The 21,424-nt window shown below is 37.9% G+C and overlaps 1 protein-coding gene across 3 annotated transcripts in view; it reads right to left on the reverse strand.

Moving 5' to 3' along the window:
* The window catches only part of COL4A1 (collagen type IV alpha 1 chain), a 197,252-nt gene that overhangs the window by 109,131 nt on the left and 66,697 nt on the right, over positions 1-21,424 (reverse strand). For all 3 annotated transcript variants that reach the window (XR_006414881.1, XM_044431656.1, XM_044431657.1), the window contains exons 9-15: positions 16,216-16,299; positions 15,039-15,101; positions 14,597-14,632; positions 13,673-13,714; positions 9,974-10,063; positions 3,679-3,714; positions 974-1,033 (exon numbers count right to left, since the gene is read on the reverse strand). Coding sequence is in view for 2 of the 3 variants with exons in the window: in XM_044431656.1 (XP_044287591.1) it covers positions 974-1,033; positions 3,679-3,714; positions 9,974-10,063; positions 13,673-13,714; positions 14,597-14,632; positions 15,039-15,101; positions 16,216-16,299 (411 nt within the window). In the remaining variant the exon portion in view is untranslated. The remainder of the gene's footprint in view (positions 1-973; positions 1,034-3,678; positions 3,715-9,973; positions 10,064-13,672; positions 13,715-14,596; positions 14,633-15,038; positions 15,102-16,215; positions 16,300-21,424) is intronic.

Consider the following 21,424-nt stretch of genomic DNA (forward strand, 5'->3'; position numbering starts at 1 on the left):
GAAGAGCTTCAAGCTCTTCCTGCTTTTTAGCCATGCTCCTAGCATTAGTGTACATGTACCTCAACTCCTTCTCACCGCTTCCTTTCCTTGGAGTCCCCAGCCTCCTCCCATCCTCCCTGATACCTGGCCCCTCTCTGTAGGAGTCCTGTCAGTCCCTGCAGTACCTCTAAAACCCTACTCCCAGAGCCCTGATCCTCTCCCCACACTTGTCCAGTGCAGACACGTTTCCGGAGGGCCTGAACCCATCCCCCGCAGCTCAGTTTAAAGTCTTCCAGACGAAGCTTGCTAGAGCATCTCCAAAGGATCTTTTCCCCATCCTCGTGAGGTGCAACCTGTCCCTTGCCAGAAGTTCACTGGCAGGAAACCGTGTGCCGTGGTCAAGGAACCCGAAGCGTTCCTTCTGGCACCACACCCTAAGCCAGTCATTCACCTCAGTGACCCTCCTGTCCCTGCCATGCCCAAATCCCCAGACTGGTAAGATCGATGAGAAGGCCACTTGGGCCTTTAGCTCCCTGAGTTTCTTCCCCAAGGCCTCAAAGTCCCTGGTGATCCTGACCACACCCTGCCTGGCTACATCATTTGTGCCCACATGGATTATCAACCCAGAGAAAGTATCACGGGTTGTTTAGCTGCTCCTGTTGGAAAGAGGACCCAGATAGGAGTGACTAAGCTGTAGAGCAAGCAGACTGGCCCAGGAGTTAAAAAAGATCTTATTTGTCTTGCTTTGCACAATGAGGACACTATTTCAATAAGAAAATAATTCCACCTATGAACTTCCCTGTAGTACAATCTAAACTACCAAAAATATTCCATGTTGTTTCATTGAGATTGCTACCAGTTTCAGTAATAAATCCTAAAATGAATTGTTGCAAGCTGACCAGAACACTTCAGCCATTGGGTGGTATAGAAATAAAGTAAACAAGCCAGCAGATAAATAGCTGGATAATCAAAGCACATTATTATGCAAACATACCTGTGGACCAGATTTTCCAGGTTCACCTTTTTCCCCTTTGCTGCTTAGGCCTGGTGATCCCTTTAAAAGGATACAGATATTTTATGATGCCATTGTAAATTTTAATTTTAATCCTTTGCAAATCTAATTTTTAATATTTATTCTACAGATGCAATATATTACTTGAGAGATACTGGCTATAGAGAATTGTTATTAGAAATGTATATAAATGACATTATACATCTATGAAACATATGTAAATATATCAGACATAATGGAGGCTAAATCCCAATGTTATGCTTGTTTCAAGATGTGGCTGGACATATTAGGAAAGCTCACACAATATCGGTTGCATGACAAGAGATTAAAAACAATGGTTCACAAGAGATTAAAAACAGTGATTAAAATTTGACTAAAAACAAGTACATTAAATGCAACTAATCTGGTAAGGCCAGTCAGGAGAGATATGTCTTTCGTTCCCTCTTGAAGGTACCTATCTGGGATAGCAGACACATCTCTCCTGGTAGACCACTGCATGCTTTGTTGATAGAAGCTTATAAGCTGCTTGCTGCTACTTGTTCATGGAGAGAAACTTGGAGACTTATCTTGGAAACAAGATTACTATGTGTAAGCAACTCTGGGGAAGGAACAATGACTCTGTAGATACTTTCTGAGCAAACGGATCTATTTATCCCATACAGACCAACTGATTTAGTAGCAACAGATATTCTAACAGTCTGATGGCATGGAAAGATTGAATGTAAGGGAAGGGTTACTTTATGTTAATTCTTTCTTTAAATTATTGATATTTGTGTTACATCTTGATGGTTTCTGTACACTGATATTGGAAGCCAAAATAACAAAACTGAAGCTGTCATTTTTTGGGTACAGCATGAGAAGACAAGACATGTTGAAGAAGGCAATAGTGCTAGGGAAAGTCAAAGATAGAAGAGGAAGATCAAATATGAGATGAATCGATTGCACAAAAGATGCCACAGCCTTGAGTTTAGAAGTTAGAGTTCTAACTTCTAGAGTTTAGAGTTTAGTGTTTAGAATCCATGTAGGGTTGCCGTAAGTTGGAGAAGATTTGACAGCAACAGTGATACTGATAGACAAATAAAGACCAAGAAAAATAAGATTATAAAAGAGATATACTGGCTTTGGGATATTATAGAAGCTCCACTACAGTAGCACAACACCAGATAGATGAGTACAATAGATACACCAGCAGTTGCAATAGCAGTAAAACAAGCCAGCTGATTGGTGTAAACAGTGCTGAGTTGTGAATTTCTTTTCTATTATTTCAATATAAAAGTCGGAAATGTTGTGAGATATTATGTTTTATCTTGAAATGAATGCTTTGTAAGATGAAGATTTTTGTGACAATGTACAGCATTAACAATTCTAATTCTTGTGTAAACTGTAGAGTTCAGTGTTGCTTTGAAGGTTAACTTGGTGTTCAGATATGCTGTTAGTCTTCAGTATTAGACTGTATTAGGCTGTTTCTGCTGAAATCCAGACTGGGGAACCTCCTTGGTCCAAGGGCTGCTTTGCCTCAGTAGGACCCTGTCAGGGGCCAAATGGTAGCAGAGGGCAAGGCCAGATCCCAAGGTGGTGTGGGGTGCAAAACCAAAGTGAGCTTGGTCAGCACTGGCATGGGGTGCTAGCAACCCTACTTTTTCTCTTGCACATCTACACACACCCATTCATACCACATCCACAAATGCACTGATCAGATGGGAAGCTTAGGACAGAGGAAGTTATAGGAAGGAAATGGGAGCTGGTATCTCAAGATGAGAGCTGTGTTTCTTTTCCACACACTGTGAAATCATGTTTGATACTTCTAAAAATGATTCATTTTATTATTCAAAGTGCAGGTGGCAAAAATGTTGCCACAGGTGGCAAACTTTACATTAATATAATACCATCTTCACAAAGTATTGCTTGGAATTGAGCTGTGCTCCCTGAAAGGAGATTCTCCATTCCATACTTATTCAACATGGCTGAACAGTTTCTTTTGATGTATAAGAGTTAGAGCAAATGTCAAAATAGTGACTGCATATACTGCAGCATATTTAAACTATGATAAGTCTATAACTGCTTGAACTGTGAAAGTGGAGTCCTCTTCTCAGTGCACAGAGAAGAATACCAGTGAAGCAGCGTTTCCTTGTCCCTCACTTTTCCCACTGCAGAAATGGAAGGGCCTACTTTGGTATGCTAGATGTAGAAGCCTGATGGGCCAAATTTCACCTACTCACTAGAAGTTCCTCTCTTTTATTTACTAACACCACCACCACCACCACATTTATATCCCCTTATTTTTCCTCTTGTGAGGAACCCAGGTTGGCTTACATGGCTTCATTTTACCCTCACAATAACCCTGTCCTATAGGTTGGGCTAAGAGACTATGGCTAGCCCAAAGTCAACTAGTGAGTTTCATGACCAAGTGGGGACTAGAAATCAGATCTCCCAGGTCCCTAGTCTGCCTGATTCTCAGATGACAATAATTAAAGTTTATGTTTTTAGGTGAACAGTTGGCAAAGTCTCTCTAGTACTGGATATATTGCTTGTACAAAACTAAGTCTGTAATCCTATACACACTTAGCTGGGTGTATGCCCACTGAACTTAGTAGAGCTTATCTCTGAATAGGCATATATAAGACTCCTGAAAATATGTTCGCCATCACTTCTAGAAACAATAACAATAGAAATGGATGTATACTTACTGGAGAGCCAGGGTCACCCTTTTCACCAGGATCACCCTGTTGGAAGGAGAACACAGGAATTTTTAAGAATGGGATTTTAATGCATTTGCTTAATGACTGTTTTCACTAACTGTTTTGATTGTACAATACAAAAACAAAAGAAAAAACACACCATTAAAGGAAAAAGAACAAAATAAATTAAAACACTACAACATGAGGGCAGCAGCACACAAATCCGAGCACCTTAAGTTAGGTTTACATCAGGGATTGCAGCAAGATCTAAGGGAGGATGTAGTCTCTTAGTTCTTATATTGTCAGATGATGGATTTATTAGCCAAAGCAAAACCCTGACGTGGTTTCCCAAGCCTAAAAATAAACTCTTGCAGACAATAAGCATAAGATAATAGAATTCCAATAACCTCAGCTAGACAGGTATCATTAGAAACATAGAAACAGAGCAAGTCAAAAGAGGTCTCCCAGACCATCTAGTCTGACCCCTGGCTCTGGCCAGCTCCGCTTACAACATGCCCACCATGAGCATGTCCAGCCTATCTTTGAACACCCTCACGATGGGGCCTCAACCACCTCCCGTGGAAGCCCATTCCATACTCTGGGGTTTCTAACTGTCAGGAAGTGCTTCCTGGCATCTAAACAGAACCTTGGTTCCTTGAGCTTTGCTCCGTTGGAGCGCATCCTGCTCTCCTCGGCAGGGGAGAACAGGTCTCTACCTACCTCCGTGTGACATCCCCTCGCATACCTGTATGTCGCCAACAGATCCCCTCTGAATCTCCTCTTCTCCAGGCTGAAAAGACCCAGTTCCCTCAGTCTCGCCTCATATGGCATCCCCTGCAAACCGGCCACCAACCTTGTGGCCCTATGCTGCACTGACTTTAAGCTGGCTATATCCTTCCTGTAATGAGGGGCCCAAAACTGAACACAATATTCCAGCTGCAGGCGCACCAGAGTCGTATAGAGTGGTAGTAATACCTCTCTCGATCTAGAAGCCACACTTCTGGCTATGCAACCAAGGGTGACGCTCCATCTCTTGACCACTGCATCATGCTGCTGATTCATGGTTAGTCTGCAGTCAACCAGTACCCCGAGGTTCCTTTCACAAGTGCTGTTCTCCAGCCACTTGTCCTCTAACCTGTACATATGACACCCATTCCTATGCCTCTGTTTTATCCTGTTTTTTCTGTAGAAGGAGAGTCTGTGCTGCACTTGATCTGGAGCTGGATTTCTACACTAGATAGATGTCATAAAGGACCTTTTTAGCATTCACAGTCTTTGTTTAACCAAAATTCAGAAGGTGGATAAGATCGCTGACGTGTCACCTATTTTTCATGAGAAAAATTGGTTCAATTCGTGCATTAGATCTTGATACTATTCCAAGGGCCTAGATGCCTCACTATGCAATAAAGCTCCCTGGAGGGATTGCAGAGAATCTGAGGTAAGTAGCTTTCTCAGGTCCAATGTGACCATCTAACATGCCTGTACTCCTTCTGTTAAAGATGGTAAGGGATAATATTTATTTTCTCTTTGTAAATGTTGGCTGGGAAACTTAAGAATCAGTGCTATCAGAAGATGGTCACTATCAAATTTAGGTACAACCTCCAATTCTTCCAATGCGGGAAGCAAATTAGTTTATATTATGAAATACCCTATCTGGCTCAACAATGAAGGTAAAGTCTGCTGGATGATCCTTCCCAAACAACCCATTTGGGAATATTTAAGTTTTGCCTTGTAGTTATTTGACTCAGGAGAAGGCCCGCATAGTTAGACTTTAAATCGTTGGAGAATTGTGTGAGTGGCAGGCCATCTCATCCAGAAATTAGGAGACAGGCCCTTTGTTGTAAGTATAAAGTATAATCATCTGGACCCAATAAAGCACTGAAATCTCCCTGCCCTCCAGCAATGTGTGCATTGGGACAGGAATAAATCAGGTTTGCTACATATTGTTCAAAATCAAGTCACAGTTTCTTAGTCTGTAATTTCTGCCTTTGTGAAGGGAGATACAGTAAAACCTTGGACTGAGAGTAACTTGGTCTGCGAGTGTTTTGCAAGACAAGCAAAAACTGTTTCTAAATTTTAACTTGATAAATGAGAGATGTCTTGCAGTATGAGTATTATGTGCATGTTGCCTGCCAAGCATCACGTCACAACTGAGTGCCGGTTCTTCTCTCTCTTGCTGTGGGTGTGAGTACAGCATTGTCTCTCCCCTCCCCCCCCGAAGCGTGCCTGTGATCGCACCCACCTCTCCCCGAGTGCACCCGCTTCAAATTTTTGTGATTAAAAAAAAAGTTACAGAATGTTAACCTTATTTACATTGAACCTTATGGGGAAATTCGCTTTGATATGCAAGTGCTTTGGATTACAAGCATGTTTCCAGAACAAATTATGCTCGCAATCCAAATATTTACTGTATATGTTAATTACCAGCAATTCACCTTGGGTAAGTTGAACCAGGGCAGACATTGCATATTACTTATGCATCATAAACCACCTCACAGTTGCACACAAAGAAGTGGCAATCAACACAGCCAAACTTCCTTTACAACTGTCATGACCTGCCCTGGGAGTTGCCCCAAGAGAATATGAATGGAAACCATTAAGTGTTAAATTTCTGGGTATTCAGGTCTCTTGCAGCAATATTATATCATTACTAACTAAGTATTTTTTCAAAGCCAAATCCAGGGAGGGACCAGCCAGCCATTTATATTCTACTTTATAATCCCAATTCCATTTTTATACTGGTCTGTTAGATATCATTGAGTGCCTGTATGTTCATTTCCTATAATTTGAGAATCTTCAAAGTCCTCCAGTCCTTCAGGTAATAAGCCTGAAGTCCTCACTGGCAGGTGCACACGCAGATTCAGCACATTCTTACTCAACAATGAAGTGTCTAGTGTCTTCAAAGCATCCGCATTCGGTGGATGGCTAGGGTTTGTTGCTACAGATGATACTTCGTAAATTTCCAGATTAATGCGCCCATCTGCTTCTAAGCTGACATTGGTTACAGCACTGACCTGGGCACATGTTGGAGTGTGCAAGTCTCCTGCAGCTCCTATGTCACAAGTCTGTATCATCTGTGACAAAGGAAGGTCTTGAGTTATATCTTTTGCATCTGTGGATATCTGTTGCTAATTCTCATCCAAAAGAGGAGTCCTTGAAGTAATCTTCTCTTTCTCTTGTTCTATTGTCATCCTTGTCAAATTCTCAAATTCTCACCATCATCACCATGGTCATTGGAAATTGACAAAGTGCTAGGCAAGGGCAGCACATCCAGAACAAGAGTGGCTGTTATATTATTGTAATATAAATTGGTAACTAAGATTCTTCCTAGGTGAATGCCCATTCTCCCGGTAGCCTCTAAATCCTCCCAGCTAAATACAAGTGGGAAGGAGGGCCCAGAAGTGGCTCACCAATGGCCTTGCCAGTCTCACTAACTCCATATCAAGCTCTAAGCCCATAGCTGAATCCTCTGGGTTGAATGTCTTTTGGTGGGTGGGCTTAACCACCTACTAACTTCTAAATCTGAAATACCACCTTTGGGCTTCAAGTCAAATTCCATACTGTCCAGTCTATGTTTGGCTTCAAGAGCTTGTCTGATTTGTTTTTACAGCAATCAGGCTGTCATTTCCAGAGAGTTGATTGTTAGCCCACTCAATGCCTCAGAGTGGTGGGAACTTATCGTGCCTTATAGGGTTGAACTCCCTCTCATCTTTCTGAGATTCCAACAAGATATTGCAGCCCTGACTAGAGCATCCAGTTTTAATTAGAGATCTGATTGCCAGGACTTGGAAGACATTCTGGAGCGTTATATCAAATCCTTTCAGTTGCTGTCCCAAAAGAAAAGGCTGAGAAAGTACAGTTGTTGAAGTCCAAAAAATAGTATATTATATTCCCTTTGAGATGGTAAAACATGGAACTGCTTTATTTCAGAGTGGACTATGTGGCAGCACAGAAGTTCTGCAAGGGAGGTACAAATCCATTTTTTGTTCGACAAAAGATATGCATCCTTTCTAAGGAAAGAGATTACAATCTAGTAAGCTTGAAATATTCTTTGAACCTTTTTTAGTAGCTCTGACTGTGCACAATAAGAGCATTCTGAAGTGGGAGCAAGAAGGTATAATGGTGTCTTTGGCGCCATTCAACAGCTGGCTGGAATGAACCCTGCAATAAAGCTTTTAATTGCCCTTCAATTTTGTTTCATTGCCCTGAAATCAAACTTAGGCTTTAAGCAGATATAAAACATATGTCACTTAATGGCTGAGCAGCAGAATCTGGCTGTGGGGGAGATACTTGGATGGCCTTTAGATTGCTTTCATTTCTTCTTAAAAGGTTTCACTTTTTGGCTTTCTCTTCCCCAGGCTTAGGCTGTTTGATGGCAGGTATGGTATTTTCTGTCACCTGAGATGTTGCTCCATCAGAGAGCTGTGCAGCTAAAGTAGCGCATTGAGTATCTCCATTCTCAATACTTACAGCATGCATGGTCTCAAAGGGGGCAAGAAAGTTTTCAATGTTAAGTTGTTTCTTCTTCCTTTTGCTTGCTTTTCTTTCCTCAGTGGGAGTCTTGGTGAAATTACTTTTCTACAAACTTTCTTCCCCCAGTTAGAGTTGGTTCCTTAATTATCATGTCTATAGTGGCACAGCAAACCCAGGCACAAATGGAAGCTACATTTGGAGGATGTTAATCCAATACCATCTTCTACTAGCATTAAAAATAATAATGCATAGTCTTCAACAAAGGCACTCCAAATTTCTATATATTTCTTCATTTGCCAATTATACCTAAAGCCCACCTGTTCAAAAAGCCAAAAGTTTACTTCAATCCTCTAACCATTGTGTTATTGTAGGCAGCCATTTATCCTTCCAATATTAGTCCTTTAGCTCTCAGAAGGGTGTGGAAAATTCATTTATGTTTATCTTACATTAAATTCCAAGAGATGAGTAGGTAATTCGAAAGAATATGTGCACCCTTAAATATTGAAGAACTTTCTGTTGCAAGATTTAGCCAAATTATTGACTCCTTCTGAAAGGAAGCTGCCATTAGACATTGCCAAAGAAAGGAAGCATTAGAAGCATTACACCTCCAATAATTGGCCAATTTAATTCAGGCCTTATCAGAAATGGCATCCAGGAAACTTGAAATCCCATTTTTCGCTGAATTAAGATCCATGACCTCTTGTGAAACAGAAAATAATTAAGCACCCAATTGTTTGGGGAAGATGAGGTGCTTTGGTTCATTATTCAATTCTTGGTGAAGACCCTTTGTAACAGATATTTTTAGACATGAATTGTAGGCTAATGCAACTCTTCAGCTTCAATCAATACTTCCAATAACACAGGTAGCTCTGAAACTCTACAAGCAGTAGGACTAAACCTGGGTTGTAACCAATGCTTCAATTGCATATATTGTCATGTAGCCTTAGCTGGCAGTTTATATTTAGCATGCAAAGAAGAAAGTGGCAAAGAATTATCATTAGGACTGGCAAGCTCATCCAAAATAAAAATCAGCTTATAAGTTTAAGTCTATTGCAGTGTTTACTACACTGAACACCACATATTTAATTGAAAAGTGGAATATAAATCAAATTAATATTGTGAAGCATAACTAGCTTGTCAAACCACATGTTTTATCTGCCCATCTCAAATACAGTAAGTTTTCCAGGTTCTCTTACACTTTGCAAATGTGGATCGCTAACACTCAATGCTAATGGGAACATTATCTAATTTAAAAACATGTTTTTAACACCCCCTTTATTGAAAATTACTTAATAGAGTACTAGCTCTCCTTTTGGACTGTTTTCCATGTCTACTGAGCAACCTGAATGCATCCCAAATCCTAAGGCAGAGCTGAGGGGTAAATTAACAAATTCTTTTTTGCAAAAGCATATGCAGGGATTTAATGGTGGGATCAATCTTGCACATTTAAAGTGCACCATGATTGGCTGACCTGCATTATTTTGTAATGCAAGATCAAATTTGGTACTTTGCATGCTAATTGTACTATTTCACAAAGGCCATGTGGCTAATAAGGAGGTGGCAGTGGGTCAAAGAAGTTGACACTGTTTGGCAGATGATGATTTATTGGTGAAACAAAGAGAACAATTTTATATTTTATTGTAATGGCCACCCAGAGAGCATTAGGCTAATAGACAGCTTTTATACAAATTTAATAAATAAATAAATAAAACAAGGAGAAATGTGACCAAGTTCAAACTGCTGCTTTATACTTTTATTTCTACATCAATTCTTTTCATAAGTGATAGCACAATTTCATTAACATCCAGTGGAATAAAATGCTCATGCTTACTTTCTCTCCATGTATAACTATGGTGCCTTTCTCTTGCATTTGTGGAGCAGCTCCTTGCGGACCAGGAGGGCCCATAACACCTCGTTCACCCTGTAGATTTCACAAACAAGCATCCAAATAAACAAGCAAACCAACATTGCAATCATCTTCGCCTGAAAGGGGAATCTTGGCACCAGGCCAAGACCTTTTTATTTAAATGATATTTTAATAATTATTAATATTATTTATTGGTTTTAAAATCTTTTAGCCAGGATGAATCCAGATTTTATATGTTCTTGTCTGAATAACAGTTTATTTATGATGTTGGAAGCTGTCCCAAGGCTTATGCAAATGAGACGGCATACAAAAAAAACAAAAAAAATATCCAAATAAATAAATAAATAAATACATCTGAGGAAATATATGATTAATTTAAGGGTTTCATTCCATTAAATTGTTTTGTTTGTAACATAACATAAAGCAAATTGGAAAGTTTAAATTCATCAGGGACTTCCAGGGAATGGCAATTCATCCGGCAGCACCCTGCAGTGCTTTGTACCTTATCTCATTTAGACATTTATAAATCGTCTTTGAGAATTTATTTTATTTATTATTTATTTATTAAAACATTTTTATGCCGCCCCATTCGCCGAAGCCTTGAGGCGGCTTACAACAATAAGAATGTTTCTACCTCTCCAAATGATAGGTGAGCTTGAAGACTTCCAATCTATAACTCTAATTACAATGAGATGGCCAGAAATTTAAAAAAAAGATAAAGCACCTGGTCCAGATGGATTCACTGCTATGTATTACAAATGTTTAGAGAAAAAAATAATATTACCATTCCAACAAGTAATGAATGAGATTAAAGAAGAGAAACTATTGCCACCAACATGGCAGAAAACCCCTATAACATTGATATATAAAGAAGGCAATGATCGTACTTTGCCACATTCTTACCAACCTATTTCATTATTAAATGCATAAACATTTTACTTCAATAACGACAGGGAGATTAAGAAAATATATAGAAAAGCAGATTTATACAGATCAGACTGAATTTGTTCCAAAAAGATATATGAAAGATGTTTGTTTTGTGATTGATGCAACTGAATTGCTGAAGAAGAAGAAGAAGAAGAAGAAGAAGAAGAAGAAGAAGAAAGCAGCATTTATTTTTCTAGGTGTGAAAATGGCATTTGATAATGTGTCTTGGCCCTACTTATTGAAAACTCTTCAATATTTAGACTGTGGCTGAATCTATATGAATTGGATTCAAGCAATTTACACTAACATGTTAAAATTTTAATTAATTGAGTACTGACTGACAGCTTTTGAATGGACAAGGGAACACGCCAAGGATGCCCTTTATCACCTCTTTTATTTATTCTTGTACTGGAAATTTTTAGCAATAAAGATAACACAAGGCTCAAAAAAAGTCTTAAAAAGTAGATAATATATAAAATGAAATGTTATTCTGATGATACAGTCTTGGTCATCCTAAATCCACATCAATCTATTCTGTATATAATAGACCAAATTGAAAAATTTGTACTTTATTCAAGTTATAAGAGAAATAAGAAGAAAATTAAAATTATATTAAAGTTTGCAAAAAACAGGAAGAGGAAAGTATAAAAAAGTTTTCAGGATGTGAAACAACTTCAAATCTGGTCAAATACTTAGGGATAAATGTAATGGGACATAATGACACATTGATTCAAGATAATTACCAGGCAACGTGAATTAAGATTCAAAAGGATTCACAAAAATGGATCAAACTAAAAGTATCATGGCTGGGAAGAATTTTCATTATAAAACTGAGTGTACTATCCAAATTGAATTATCTGTTTCAGATGATAACAATTTCTATACTGGAAAACTCTTTAGGAACAGCAAAGAGAACTGAATGCTTTTATGTGGAATGGCAAAAAGCCAAGGATTAGATTTAAAATCCTTTAAGATGAAAAGAGGAGAGAAGGACTTGCAGTACCTATTATTACGTAGCTAACCTGCTTTGGATTTCAGATTGGATAATAAATGTTAATGATAGATTAGTGAAGTTAGAAATAGCAGCTCTTGAAGAAGGAATACACAATCACTTATGGGCCACAGAGTCATTTAAAAAGGCCTTGATATCAAATAACAATCATGTATTAAGAGTTGGCCAATAACATTTGGTATTCCATAAGAAAAAGAATCAGCCCTCCAATTTCTTCTTTTGAGGTCTCCAGTTGAAGCATATGGAAAATACTTAAGGAAAAATAATGACTTTATAACTGACCGGGATATGATTGTTCAACACGGATGACTTAAATCTTGGCAACAACTAAAAGATGAAGGGGAAAATATACAATGTCCTGTTTACTACCAATTGATTTCAAGACTGAACAGGAAAATGCAATCAAGGAAAGGCACCCTAAGAGACTTGATGGATTTTGAAAAGCAGATTATACAACAAAAGGATCATCTATTAAGAAGACTTTGTAAACAATTACTTCAACATGACACTGAAAATCAGTAAGATAAGAAATGTATGACAATTTGGATGCAGAATTTCAGAGAAGAAATATCATCCCGTCAATGGGAAGGTTTATGGAAGAAAGAGACATTAAATTCACAGCTAGTCAAGCACTACAAGAAAATTGGTATAAGATGTTTTTTCAGTGGTATATCACCCCAAAAGACAGAGAAAAAATAGGCAAGAGCTACAATGAAAAATGTGGGAAATATAATAAAGTAGATCTACTTGTGGACTTTTGATGTAATAAAAGATTTTGGAAGTGGATGCATGCAGAAATACAAAATCCTTTAAATCTAAGTTTCCTATGAGTCCTAAGAATATTGTTTTGAACATAATGCAAGATACTTTTTCAAAGAACATCTCAGAGTTATTCAAATAAATGACAACTGCAGCAAGAATTGCAATTGCTTCTAAATGAAAAACAATTACAGAATGACCAACAATTAAAGATTGGAAAAATAAGGTGGGTGAGTATGCAGTGATGACAAAATTGTAAGCAGAAGACTAAATGAAGAATTTAATGATAAATGGAAAATCTATTATATCAAGGGTTAATATATCAAGTATAATTAAGACTTAATTAATTTTATCAAGTATAATTAATATGATATAAAAGGAAACTCATTAAAATATTGATGTATCACTTGATAAATCAACACTTGAAGTATTGGGAAATTTGTTGATATACTGTTGGTATAGTATAATGCTTTTCTGAAAATCACTTTCTTTCTGAGCTTCAACAGAGTATTGAGTGACAGAAAGATAGAAAATTTTGGTGCCCTTGGAAATTTACAGGTTATGAATGTTTATGAATCTTGTTTAAGATCCCTTACCAATTTTTTCATTTTTTCTTATATTCATCTTTTTTCTGTACCTTAGAGATTTTAAGAAAGAAAATTAAAAACTTTTTCAAAAAAAGTTTAAATTCATCCATGTCATGACCTCATGGATAGACCTGTTCTCTACAGTTTACCACTAATCTTTACCAAAATAAACAAAAAGCTGTCATACGAACAGACACTAACTTACTGTAGTGACTATTTCCATAAATTACAAGAACACTTCTGGGGTTCTCTGGGTGGCTTGCTACATTCCCTGAACTCACAGCACAGTAGAGCTGACTCAAGACCAGATGAAAGGTTTCCAATAGCCAAGATGTTTGCAATAGCTTATACTCTTACCTTTCAAAAGAATAAACTTACCTTATCACCTTTTGGTCCTTGGAAACTCAGACCCATATGACCCTGATGTCACAAAAAAGAGATTTTTAAAACAGAAATATTATGACAGCATGTTTGAAGCATTCAAAAAAACAAACCCTAGCCCTTTCCATACCTTTTAAAATGACCTAAGAGTTATCCCAGATAAGACCAAATGCCTGTGTAGTCTGGCTTTCCATTTCCCACTGTGGTCACCAATTGCCTATGGAAAGGCCACAAGCAAGACAAAGGCCCCTCTTACTGCTTCCACCAGCCTCAGATCCTGGAGTTAGAAAATCTCTTGGGGCCTGTAGGACTACACTGCATGCACTTTAAAATTTCAGCAACTTGAACAAAAAAGAGCTAAACAAATATTCAGGTTGCCTGTTGAAATCACTGAGACAATGCTTAAGTGTGCTAGCTTGTGCTCAAAGTCAGCATCGTATACACCAATCGTAATTGAGATGTATTATTGATGAAGTAAGGTAATGGTAGAATTAATCAATATACATGCATTTTTACCATGAGACCCTTATTGAAACTATTTGTCATAAACTGCCCAGAGAACTTCAGCTACAGAGTGATATAGAAATGAAAATAAATATCCAATACTAGGATTTACAAATTTCAATAATATCTGTAATACTTTGTAATTGCAGTTTTGATTCTCATTATTTTACTTCAGTACTACATAGTACTCAAGAAGGAACAATAAGAAATCTATAGGTATTTTTTACCTCTAAAAACAAGGCCAAGTTACAGAGCTGGCAGTGCTATGGATCTTGGGCCAAATTTCTTTTTATGCCCCTTATGGGATGAGGATTCCAGTGAAATTTTGTTCCTTCATGCCAGACATGTGTACCAACATAGCAACACAGACACACACTCCTCTTCCTCAAAGCAGGCTAGAATAAATAGTATTCTTACCTTCTCACCTGGGGGACCAGGTGGCCCTGGAGGACCCTGTTTAAAAAAAACCAAAAGTATTCATGCTATGTGTTATACTTGTTTCAGGTTTGCTTCAGACTTGCCATTTTTCTAACAAATAATTTAAACACAGGATTTTATTTCATACTACTTCTTATATTAGATTGACTCTAAACAGAACTAGCAGTGGCACTGAGCAAAACTATGAACTTTCATAGGACAGAAGTGCTGAATTAGTTCTGTGGGGTTGTAGAACTGGCTTGCCCTGAAATTCATGGAAATCCACTGATTAAATTTATTTTTAAGTCTGAGCCTACAGAAAAACTTCTCTCTGAAGAGAGGTTGAATTGTTACCCTGATGCCTATTCATATTCCCAAAGCTTTATTAGTATGTTAAGTTTGCTGGCTGCACTTATCATGTGTACACTAAGTTGACATTTACTGGTCTTCCAGAAGGTCCAGGTGGTCCAATAGGGCCATTGATGCCTGGTGATCCAGGTGATCCCTGTATATAAAAAAGAACCATTGAAACAGTTATGTATTACACAGGACAGTCTGTCTGTCTGTCTCTTTCTCTCTCTCTCATGCACACACATGCATCCACACATAGTGCTACTGCAACTTTTTGATGCATTCTAGAATGGTTCAGGGCCAAAATATATAGACCAGTTTTCTTAGTTTCAAAGCAGTTGTAAGGGTGAAATGGTTAAGCCTGTGACTTGTTTCATTTGCTGTTTCTTTGAATTTAACTAATACCCTTAAATTTAGCATCATCCATAGATGGATAAAAAAAGACAAATCCTTGAAATGTTGCTATGTTTGTTTGTTTTGTTCCTTAGCTAACAGAATCTTCAGGGGCAACTTCCATAAGAGAAATTACAGTGGGAAGAGTTAAAGAAAAGCACCACATCCTTATTTCAAATTGATCAGCTTGGAAAGCTTAAAATGTCATTAAATCTATCTAGTAGTATCCCATATCATGTCAGTTTGTCCTTTATTCATAGAATACATAGCAGAATTACACATGTTAGTTAAGAGTAATCTTCTTTGTCAACAGCTCCCATTTATTTTTATAGTGATATATAGACAGACTGGGATGCAGGTGGCGCAGTGGTTTAAACTGCTGTGCTGCTGGGCTGGTTGATCGAAAGGTCGCTGGTTCAAATCTGCACAACGGCGTGAGTTCCCGTTGCTCCATCCCAGCTCCTGCCAACCTTGCAGTTTGAAAGCATGCAAATGCAAGTAGATAAAAAGGTACCACTTCGGTGGGAAGGTAACAGCATTCCGTGCACCTTGGTGTTTAGTCATGCCGACCACATTACCACGGAGACTGTCTGCGGACAAACGCTGGCTCCCTTGGCTAGAAAACGGGGATGAGCACCACCCCCTAGACTTCACATCAAGGGGAAACCTTTACCTTTATAGAGAGACTGCAATGGAATCTGCAGACAATAAACTTTGGGAAGGAAGTGTCCATGCCACTTTTTATTCAGTGTGAACAGAAATGTATTGCAACCTCATCTCAGAGTTCTTGAGACACATATGTTTTCCTTTTGGCGCTCACTCTTCTACACCGTCATGATGATGGTGAATTTTGATGCACTGATAATAGAGCTTACCGGTAATCCAGGTTCGCCAGGAACTCCTTTTTCACCTTTTAGTATACCATTTGGTATGAGTCCAATAACTTCTCCTGGGTCTCCCTATATTACACAATTTAGAAAAAAGACAATGTAGAAATTTATGAGCACTGTCAGTGCTTGTGGTAGGGCTCTGGCTGGCTGTATCTCCATGCTACTTCCAGGGTCTGTCTTGACTTGCCAGCATGCCTGCCCTTCTTTAGCTAACCACCTCTTCCACCTTCTCCTGCTGTATCCCAGGATCTTGAGCCACCTGCTCCTCAATCTCATCAAAATATTCATCTTTGGAATCTGAATTGGAAAAAGTGGCATGGCTAGCATCCCACAGGAATGCTTGTCAAAGGCCACCATCACAACAATTCCCAGGTTGGAAGGCACTCAACCAGCTACTGCAGAAGAGAAAAGGACATATACAAATAGTACTGTTGCTAATGCCAACTAGATCATAAATGAAAAGAAGTCTGGCGGTTGGCATGCACAGAGGTGAAAGGAAAATCATGTTGTACAACATACAACACTGGAATATGGAACAAGAGAAGTATGAATCAAGGCAAACAGGAAACCATAAAACAGAAATGGAACAATTAAGCAAACTGGTGTGAATGAAATAAAGTGGACTAGAATGGGTAACAAATCAACAAACATAAAGGTGTTTTACTCAGATGAAATGAATCTAATACTAAGGCAAGATGCAACACAAACAGTAAAAAGCTATAATAAAAAGTCTAACCAAATAACATCAATCAGAATTCTTAAAGAACTTATCAACATAACCATCTTTCAAAAATACACTCCAACAACAGTGGCTGAAGAAAAAAAAGTAAAATACTTTAATCCAAATGTCCAAGAGGAAATTGATTAACACACTGAAACAAGAAATGCTGATAGTTATAGGTGATTGGAATACAAAAGTAAGGGAATTGGGAATCTGGCCTAAGGGTCAGAAACAAATCAATGAACAACTCAAAGAATTCAATGAAGTCAAAATTTTGTTTATTGAAAGTAAACAGGCAACTAAATGGACTACTATACACATGGATATCACCAAGTGGCCAATATGGACTGGGGAGGGGGGACCCTATGTAATGGGAAGTGGACATTGGAGAATGTGTATTCTCACTGCCAAAATAAGACCAGGAGCATAATGTGGTAGTGACCCCCTTAATATTAAAATAAAGGTGAAAAAGGTCTTAAATAGAAAAAGCTCAGTGCTAAAATACAACTTAAATTACATTCCTGAAGAATTTGAAGTCCATACAAAGAACGGATCTGCATTATTGAATTCAACTGACCATGCACCAGAAGAACTGTGAACTTAAACCAGAAACTTTATTGGGGACGAATGCAAAAAGATAATTCCTGTAGCAAAAAGTGCGTGAATCTGTAAGGGAATGGGGGACCTAGACGGATAAAAGAAGAAACACTGAAAATTGCTAAGGACAGGCAAGAACCACAACAAAAGTTGACAGAAATAGGGACAGAATCCTGAATGCAGGTTTGATAAAAGTAACAGACCATGCTTTGGTAAATATAGATTTTAGAATTGAATGTGATTATAAAGAAAGTAAAAGATGGAGGATGGATACAAATATATTACAATAGAGAGATGTAGGAGATAAAATGGAGAAAGAGTTAAAGGAAATTTGGGAAATTAATGATAGAGAGGGGAATGATGAAGGTATAGTATGAGATACAATGAAGACAGTTGCAAGAGGGATAAGTATTAAAGAGGCATCTGTATTTTAAAAAAAGCAAATAGGTGAAAAAATTGGAAAGGGAAATAAAAACTAGAGAAGAATTATATACAAAAGAGAGATTTAAAAATCCTAATAGAAATACAAGCTAAAATAAAGGAATTAGAAAATGTAGAAGGCAAAAAAACCAAAGAAATTTAATGTACGTGAAGAGGGCTTATTTTGAATTTAGTAGTAAGAATTCAAGGGTTTGACCAATTCTGCACAACAAAAAATTAAATAATCAATTGGAATAGTTAGGGATGAAGATGGGAAAAAGGGTAATTTAACAAGATATAAATTAGGACTATTTTATTCAAGGTTATACACAGGTGGAGAATTATTTGACAAATGATAATCTGTCAAAATATCTGTTATATAGAGGAAAATGTAGGGGAGAAACTACAACAGATGAATATAGACATAATGGAACAAACAATTAAAGAAGAAATAGAGGAAAGTATTAATAAGTTGAAAATAAGGAAATCTCTTGGGATAGATGGATTAGGACCAGAATAATATAAAACTTTTTAAAAGTTTTTGATACCAAAATTAAAAGTTTTGTTAAATAAAATATTAGGAGGAAATATACCAGCATCTTGGAAATATGCTATAATAGTTTTGATTCCTAAGCCTGATAATAATTTGACTGATCTAGGGTCTTATAGACTTATATCATTGATAAATCAAGACACAATTTTTTTATAGCAGTATTGGTAAATAGAATGAATAAATTTAATGATAAATGTGATCAAAGGGACTGTATAGTAAGGAGACAGCAGATTTGACCAAAAGAGTTTTAAATATAGTAGAGGTAATAGGTAAAGGAAAATCCAAAGCTGGTATAATATCTTCAGATATTTTTAAAGCTTTTGATTTAAAAATCAATCAAATTTTTAAATGGCCACTAAAAAAGATAAATATGAAATAAGTAAGGAAGTTTGGGAAAATATTGGATGAAAAGGATATTAAAATGTATGACAGTAAGAATAAGGGATTTTTAAAAAATAAAATTGTATGGAAGTGGTACCTAACTCCAGTGAAGGTGAACTGTATTGATAGAAAATATTCCAATTCATGTTGGAGATGTGGTCATGAAATGGGTATATATTTCCATAAGCAGTGGGAATGTGAATATATTATGAAACTTTGGAAAGAGGTTTTTTAAAGAATATAGTAAAATATTAAGTGTAAATAAAGAAAAATGCCCTTAAGATTACATTATTTCCAACATTTGATAAGAAATAATGAAGCTGGAATAAAGATTTAATAAATATAATAACTGCAGTAAGTTAATTAAAGGTAAGAACTGGAAAGCAAAATGTGATTACCAATTGTGTGACTGGTACAAAGAATGTGGAATATAATTAATGTCCTGAAAAGAGTTTGAATGGGTTTCTTTTATCTGTAACATGTAACTTTAGCCCTGGTAGTGGGGGCACTGTATTGTCAAGAATTATTTTAATGTTATGTTTAATTTTATATGTTTACATTTTAAATGAAGTGTTATTTTGGTTGTATTTTAGATTGAAAATTGTTTTTTTTCTAAAGAATCTGGAATGCAACTTTTCAGCAGCTATCATGAGGGGACAAAATGAACTGTTACAATGGCCAGTGTAAAGAAACAGTACCAAAAGAGGATAAGGTACAACAAGATGCAGTGACTGAATTAGTCCACATCCTAACAAAAATATGCTAACAAATATGGATAATAAGACAACAGTACAGAGAATGGAAATGTTCGATATATATTTCAGCCCCCAAAGAGGAGATGCCAAGGAGTGCAGCAATTCATTTCCCACAGAAGCAAAGTGATGCTCAAGATGTTGCAATGAAGAATTTTACCCTCTAAAATTACCATTTTAGAATGAAAAATGCCTGATGGGGAATCAAATGGTCAGCAGAGAAGAGGGCTCAGATAACTGACCGCTGTTCTCTCTTCTGGTTCTTCCCCCACCTGGATGAATCAAGCTACCCTCAGACATGGTGCTGCTACTGTTAAATGCCAGGTCAGCTCAGAATAAAATCATCCACAGTGTGATTGGGATGAGGGGGCTGATCTGGCTTGTATTACAGAGACCTGGGCTGGATGTTATTCTCTCTTAGCTGTGCCCACCCAGGTACTCAGTGTAGCAGCATCAGCACCTTGGGGGCTCCTCTCTCTGGTCTTCCTGTTCACTCTGTAAGGAATGAAATCCAAGCAGTAACGATACGAGAGGCAAGTACCAAGCAGCAACAGTTTAATACGTTCTGGCCAGACCGGGCACTCACCCCAAATGTAGTGCATTGGAGGAGCAGTTTACGCAGCCTTTTATTCCCTACTTCTTGCACAAAGTCCCTGCCTCCTTTCTCCCATTGGCTGGGATACTAAGAGTTCACACTCTTCTCCACCCGCCTTCATCATACTACTCCTTGGTATGTTACCCCCTCCTGCTCATATGTCCCATGTTCATGTAATAACCCTCTGAGTCATACTAGGAGGTACCATTAATATGCATTAGCTAATTACACAGCCATACTTTGGATTCTAAGTTCAGAAGTTTAATGCCATGTCTACTGATTACATCTTGTAGTCTATTAGTTTGTGTTAATCACAGTAACTTTATTAATCACTAAGTGATCCATAGCTTTACCTGTTCTAGTCCGTTAGTCACAATAACTTCATTAATCACTAAGTGATCCATAGCCTTAACTGTTCTAGTTCGTTAGTCACAGTAATTTTCTACTTCTCACAGCTCAAGGGCAGGTCTTGAGTGTTTGTATCTGATGCTGGGCAACAGAAACAGAATAGGGATTCTGCTAGTGTACCGCCCACCCTGCTGCACGTCTGACTCCCTGCCTGAGCTGTTTGAGGTGTTTAGGGGTGTTGAAGACCCCTGGAATGGCAGTTCTGGGGGTCTCAATTTCCATGCTGAGGCTGTTTTGTCCAAGGCAGCTCAGGACTTCATGGCTGCCATGACAACCTTGGGGCTGTCTCAGTATGTCATTGGCCCAACACATGAAAAAGGTCACACTCTTGACCTGGTCTTTTCAACTGGACAGAAGGATGCTGGTCTGGGAGGGTTAACATTAACCCCTTTGTTATGGTCAGCTTGCTTCCTTTTCAGAATTAAATTTTATCCTCTCTTTCCCTCCACATGAGTAGGGGACCTATTAGACTGGTCTGCCCCCAGAGTGTAATGGAGTTTGCACAGCACTTTGAGGATAAAGTCACTCAGATTCATCGTGAATTTGACTCCATATTTAATGTAGGTCCTTTAACAGAGGCATCCAGAACACTGTCTGGTCCTATTTTATTGGATAAGTTTCAATTATTGAGGCCTGAGGATGTGGACAAAGTGCTTGGACAAGGTCAGCCTGCCACCTGCATACTCATCCTTTGTCCTTCAATGGTTTATCATCCAGGCCAAACAAGGAATGCATACCTGGGTCCAAGAGATTCTAAACACTTCTTT

Source organism: Varanus komodoensis, unplaced genomic scaffold (genome assembly GCF_004798865.1).
Source record: "Varanus komodoensis strain SLA01 unplaced genomic scaffold, ASM479886v1 scaffold23, whole genome shotgun sequence".
Taxonomy (NCBI): Eukaryota; Metazoa; Chordata; class Lepidosauria; order Squamata; family Varanidae; genus Varanus; species Varanus komodoensis.